The 6,414-nt window shown below is 54.3% G+C and overlaps 1 protein-coding gene and 1 long non-coding RNA gene across 10 annotated transcripts in view; one reads left to right on the forward strand and one right to left on the reverse strand.

Moving 5' to 3' along the window:
* MYLK (myosin light chain kinase) overlaps positions 1-6,414 on the reverse strand; it is a 257,906-nt gene that overhangs the window by 20,179 nt on the left and 231,313 nt on the right. For all 8 annotated transcript variants that reach the window (XM_046658090.1, XM_046658087.1, XM_046658086.1 and 5 more), the window contains 2 exons: positions 4,690-4,907; positions 2,510-2,633 (listed from right to left, as the gene is read on the reverse strand). In XM_046658090.1, coding sequence (XP_046514046.1) covers positions 2,510-2,633; positions 4,690-4,907 — 342 coding nt within the window. The remainder of the gene's footprint in view (positions 1-2,509; positions 2,634-4,689; positions 4,908-6,414) is intronic.
* Positions 7-4,700, forward strand: LOC124237935 (uncharacterized). 2 transcript variants are annotated; one of them, XR_006888186.1, is made up of 4 exons: positions 7-1,102; positions 1,567-2,196; positions 2,583-2,689; positions 4,613-4,700. It is a non-coding gene; the product is annotated as an uncharacterized LOC124237935 (long non-coding RNA). The 2 variants fall into 2 exon arrangements; XR_006888187.1 differs by having other exon boundaries at positions 1,921-2,196.

Below are 6,414 nucleotides of genomic sequence, written 5' to 3' on the forward strand. Positions count from 1 at the left end.
GGGAAAGAAAGATTGGCAACAGTTGTTAACCCAGGTGCCAATCCTTAAAAAAAAAAAAGAATTTTCATTTTAAAATAAAGTGCTCTTATGAGCCAGTAATTCTAGTCTAGATCAGGTATCCAACAGAAATGCATTAATATATCCACTAAAACACAGGCACCAGAATACCTGTAATACACCAAACTGGGATCTACTGACAAGCCCATCAGCGTAGAACGGATGAATAAATTGATGACGTTCACACAGTAGAGTACTATGCAGCACCGAGAATGACAAGCCATAACTACACACAATAATGTGGATGAATCTCACAAACAACGTTGAGCAAAAGAAGCCAGGCACTTCTTTCTCTATTACTCTTTGGTTTACATAAAGTTTAAGAACAGGCAAAACTAAGGCATGACATTAGACATGAGGACGATGATTATCTCTGAGGGATGGGAACCGAGAGGGGCAGTGGCAGGGCTGCAGGGGGCCCTGGTGGCATTCGGTTTCTTGATCTGGGGTAGGTTACATGGGTGGTTCATTGTGAAAATATACTGAGCAGTCTGGTCACTTCCCTGTCCCTGACCAGTTGAGTGACCAACTGCCCTGGTTTGCCTGAGACTGTCCTTGCCTTAGCACTGAAAGCCCTGTGTCCTGGGAAATCCATAAGTCCTGGGTGAACTGGCATGGCGGTCACCCTCTAGGACATGGGAAATGGGTGGCTGTGTGGGTTTCCTTGGCCCGAGTTACCTCAATGCCAAATGAAGATCGAATCCCCACCACAAGCCACCTCCCAGATTTGTTCTGAGGATTAAACAAGAGCCTGGGTAGAAATCCACGGCTGCAGACATTCCTAATCCCACAGCAGTGGGAAAGCAACTGGGGACAGTGAGGCAAATCTCAATGATGGCTGCAGACGGACCCAGGAACCAAGCCGGGCCGTGGGACAGCTGGGTCTGAACAGCCGAGCTGACCAAAGACTGTTTCTCAAGGGTCAGGTGTCTCCCCAGGGGCCACAGATCCAGTGGGAACACCATCCAGCCTGGGTCAGCCCCAGAAGGGACGAGCTGGGCCCATTCTTCCTTACTCACCAAGGGAGCCAGGAGTACAGAATCAGGTGCCATTTTCTTTACTTATCAGCTCCCTTTCTGCTGGAGTGGGGCCAGGGTCGGGGGGGTGCTGTGGCAGGGGGTGGGCTGGGTAGGGAGAGGCAGGGAAGTCCACTCCTGGCCAGGGAGTTTCTTCTTGACTGCTCCAGGGGGAGGCTGTGGTAGTGAGGGTGACCCCAGGCAGGGAAGAAGATGACCCTCTGGGGTACAGAACCCGTGACACAGGCTCAAACGTGGGAGACTGTCTTAACAGGCCACAGTGAGAGTAAAACTCCTGAGCATGTGAAAAAGCCACACCGCACACCCGACTCCGGCTAACGCTTTTGTAACAGTGCTTCCTACACCTGGCTCGGCAGCAAAATCACCTGGACTGTTTCTCACACTGGGGTCTGAAGACCCCAGGGGTCTAAGAAAGTATTCTTAGAGATCCTCTTCAAGTTTTCTATGAAATGTTTAATTTTTCCTTTTGTAGCGTCAACCAAAAATATTTTTTCAAACTGAAAGCACGCCTATCTGCCTCTTCTGGGAGGCCAGCCCACGCTCCGTGTTGCCACACAAGTTCAGCCTCAGGCACTGCCTCTGAGGCTGATGACCATCTGCAGCCTGGGTGCAGAGACTCCCACCCACAGGGTGCGTCCCAGAGCCTCAGAGTGCATCCTTGGATCAGCACCTCTGGCCACCTGGCTCCTCTCACAAATGTGGAATCTCAGGGCCCCCACACCTTCTGAGTCAGAACCTGCAATTTAAGGCAAGCCCTAGGGGATTTATGCCTATTAAAGTTTGCAAAGCACTGGTCTAGATTACTGGCCTCTCCTTTCTTCTCCAGCATTAACTGAAATGGCTGTGTATTTTCCACCTGATTTCCCAAGTCTAATTACAGTGTGGCTTTCTGTTGTCTGTTGGCCCTGCTGAGGGCTCTGTCATCAAAAGTGCTTATTAATCAGTCCATATACTGGACTCAGAGACAAGGCTGGCAGTTGGAGTCCCCCTCCCATGAAGACGGGGGTGCTGCCTTGGAAAACAATGATGATGCCCACAGGAGAAGTGCACCTGGGCTCCCTCCCTCCTTCTCCGTGGACCCTACAGACTTACACACCTGAAGGTAACTTCTGTGATACCAGCCACATTCACACCCTCCTGACTAAAGGCCCCAGGCTGGCCAGCATCAGGGAGGGTGAGGATGGGGATTCTGTGTGTGGAGCTAGAGGCTCCAATGGAAGTGTGATGTGGGCTGCTGACCTCATCAGGAGCACAGGAGCAGGGCAGGCTGGTGGGGAAGGAGGTGGGAGCCTGCGGCTCTCCTAAGTCTGGGGCAGGCTCTCCCCAGCATGACCCACCCTGGCCTTCAAGGTCAGGGCAGCCTGGGGACCCTCCTGTGGGACTCTGCCCCCTCCCCTCTGTGCCCCGAGACTCACAGGATGTAGCAGATGACCCCGATGCTCCACATGTCTGTAGCGTAGCTGATGGGCTCATAGTTGATCACTTCAGGTGCCACAAACTCTGGGGTGCCAAAAAGGACCTTCAGAGACCCGGCATTCTCTGTAACCAGGATGGAGATGGATCAGTTGCCCGGAACAGCCTGGACCCAGCTCACGGTAAGCGGCTGCCCTCATCTGTGTGTTGGGCTCAACCCCAGAGGGACACAGACAAGGCTCGGTCCTTGGTGGCTCTGTCCTTGGAGAATGGCACAGAGACACTCAGCCTCCTGTAAACCTCAAATGTCCTGAACTGGGGGTGGGGGGGGGGACGGGAGAAGAGGCTGTTAAAGTCCCTGCCCCTGCCAGTCGTTGGTGCTTCTGTCCCTCCCATGAGCCCCCTGAGGCAGGGCTTGTGATGTGCACCTGGTACTGATCTCGCACACTCTCTATGTCCCATGAACCTGCTATCTGCTTCACAGGATTTTCCTGTGTAACACTCTCGACAACCCTGAGAGGAAGGGAGGACCCCCTTGCTCCTGAGGAGGAAAGGGAGGCTCAGGGCAGTGGAGTGATTTAATTAGCAGTGGCCAGTACCTACACCGGGGTTCCGACCCCTGCGCCATGCCCCCCAACTCCACTGCCTCTCCACGTGTGGCCTCACGTCTCTCCTGGGCGCTGCCGGGAGGAGAGTCGGGGAAAACCATAACCAAAGTGGGGCCTCTGCGCCACACCAGACAGAGGGCCCAGGTGGTATGCACACAGGTACCAGCTCCTGGAGGACCTCAGTGGCGGTGGGGGGCATACCTTTGCCTGTGCACCGCACCTGGTCTTGTCTTACCCCAGAGCCCACAGCAAATGCCACAACAAAGCATTTCACAGCCCTCAGACGCGGAAGCTCTGCTCCCACTCCAACGTAAACTCTTCCTGCTACATTTTAACCCTCCCGGTGCTCTGGTCCTTAGTGGACACCACTGTCCCCACCTGTCCCCTCTCCAGGGAGCCTGCACCTTGTGTCCCTTGGGCTCCGATACTGCCAGCTCCCGAGGTCAGGGGCGCCTTAGTGGTTTAAAGCATCAGTAGCTCCCGTCTGAGGCAGGATCTGTCCACCAGCCGTCGCCCCCAAACCAGGCCTTCAGCAGGAAAAAGCAGAGCAGGCATATTTGCCCAGCCTCACAGCGCCGGCCACCGGGCAAGTCACAGCCCGGCAGGACCACACTCCTCACTTTCCTTTTTATGGCCCACGCGGCTTCCACCAGGACTGTGTGTCCTAGGAGGAGATTTACCAGGTGGCATCAGCTCCCCCCAGGGTAGTGAAAGAAAGGCCAGCTCGTGCTGGCCCTCGGGCTCCTTGTTAATAGGGTGGTGGTCAGGAGGTGGAAGGTGAAGCTATTTCTTGAATTCCTGAGACATCAAAGAGCTACCTAAGCAGGGTGGACGGAGACGGTGTGTGGCGCAGTCACTGACTAAAATGACTGGGCTGGGTACAAGGCCCCACCCGCTGTCCCCCATCACACCCCCCTCTGCGGGGCAGGAATAGCAGAGGCACTTCCGAGCATCCTGAACCAGGTCCAGGGTCCTCATTCCAGCCCCAGCACCTCCCCTGGCTCCTGGTGGGACCTGACAGACAAAGCTACTGTGACCCTCTGTTTCCTCGTCTATAAATGGGGGCTCGTAAAGTCTGCCCTGTCCGCCTCACAGGGTCACTGTGAGAATCCCATGAGAGGAAGCATGTGGGAGTGCTCTGGCAACTGTACAGTGGGATGCAAAAGTGAGGAAGCCCCATCTCCAAGATGAGTTTTGCTGCTGAAGGCAGCAGAGTGAAAAATACAAGAGGAGATAATGATAATAACAATAATTAAAAATAAACGGCTAATACCTACATAGTGCTCACTGTGTGTGAGACACTCCTCTGATCACTCTGCCTGTGTTATCTCATTGGATCCCCTCACAGCTCTATGAGTTGGGCACTCCTAGGATGCCATTTTACAAAGGATTTGAGACCGAGAGTGACACAGCTAGCGAATGATAGGGGCAGGATTTGAACCTGAGCATCTCCATGGTTTCTGATTTTAACTTCGATCTATACATTCCCACTAATAGCCAGCATGTGGAACACAGACAGCCACCGCCACTGCCATGGCATGTTGGTGACAACAGGAGAGGAGGATCGGCCTCACCCAGCTTCCTGGCCAGCCCAAAGTCGATGAGCTTGATCCTGGTGCCCGTCTTGTTGACACACATGATGTTCTCGGGCTTGAGGTCCAGGTGCACGATGCCCTGCTTGTGGATGTACTGCACACCCTCTGAAATCTGCCGCATGTACTGGATGCACTCCCGCTCTGTCAGCTCGAAGTCCTCGTCGATGATGCGCTCGAACAGCTCGCCCCCTGACACGCTGCGGGACAGAAGGGCGGTCAGACCACAGGGGAGTAGACGCTGGGGTGGCGGGGAGTCTGGCCAAGGGCAGGCAGCGGGAGCGAGGACTGGCAGGAAAGCCCAGGTGTCGGGGTGCTGGGCACTTTCTGCAGGTTCCTGAGTCCCAGGCCACTGCCCTGTTATACTCGTCTCCATCTTCCATGGTGCAAAGAGAGCCCGGGCCTGCTGGTGTCCTGCTTGGGGGACCCTGCCTGCGCCCACAGAGCCGCTGGGGGATTCAGGGAAGTGTCTGGGCTGGGCGGTTTCAGAGATGGTCATGAACTGAGGGATCCAGACAAGATCTCCTTAGGAACAAGGGTAATCGCCGGCAGCCTCCTTCTCCCAAATGACTACCGATGGGTAAGGGATCATTCTTATACTTCAGCCCTGTCTTTTAGTCATAGAGAACTAAGGCTTAAAATACTCACAGTGCCCATAAGCATTTGTTTTGCACAGCCGGGAACAGAAAAATATCTTTGATAATAAGGAGCCTCAGCACATTTTCTACAATCTGTTGGCTGTAACCCACTCTCCTTCCAGCTGTGATGGATTTGTCTCCCCTGGCTGGGCCGACAGCATCAGTTCCTCCCTTTCAGCCATAACTAACGTGTCTTGCCTGCTCCCTAGGCCAGTCTGGCAGCGCAGTATATACTTCCTGCATGCATGGACTTTGGACCCTGGCCATGGTGTTTCTGGGACCCACAGTGGGCATCTTCTGCTAAGGACTGCCCCAGAGGCTGCAGCCCGCCGGCATACTGCCCTTCAGTGCAAATGCACGGCTTCACTGCCTGAGTCGCATAGGCTCTCTCTGTTCCCCTGTCCCAGCCCTCTGACCCACCCTCCTTGCTCGCTGCTCAGAAAGTTTTAAGCATCTCCTTCGTAACTTATGTAGCATCCAGACATCAGTAAGCTCTTTCCTACAATGGTCTGTAGATTTGCCAGCTGAAAAGGCTGGGTGGGCTTCATTCTGAGCCTGTCCTCTTCCAAGGGCCTTCTCTCTTCTAAGGGGAGGCATCATGAAGAAGGGAGAGAGCTGAGTTTGAATCCTATCTCTTCTTTTTACAAGCTGTGTGATCTTGGGCACGTTAGTTAATCTTTCTGAGCCTCAGTTTCCTTATCTGTCCCTACATCATAGAGTTGTTAGGAATCAAGGAGCTTTATAAAGCATCATGACTGACACACAATAGGTGCTCAGCACGCATTAAACCTCATTTGACAACCTGCAGAGCACCAAGAGGATCTTATCATAGATTCTGGAGGGAGAGACAGACAGGGACGCACCATGGGGCCCAGCACACCACAGCCTCTGTCTGCCTCCATTACCACAGGACAACCGCTTTCACTTCTGGAAGGGCCGAGCTGGGGAAGGTCAGTCTGCGCCACTGGCCACTGGAGGGCGCTGGAACCGAAGCTTTAGAACCAACTGAGCAGGAGGTCCCTGGGCGGCCAGCAGGGGGCGGCCAGCAGGGGGCGGCCAGCAGGGGGCG

Source organism: Equus quagga, chromosome 4 (assembly GCF_021613505.1).
Source record: "Equus quagga isolate Etosha38 chromosome 4, UCLA_HA_Equagga_1.0, whole genome shotgun sequence".
NCBI classification, from domain to species: Eukaryota; Metazoa; Chordata; class Mammalia; order Perissodactyla; family Equidae; genus Equus; species Equus quagga.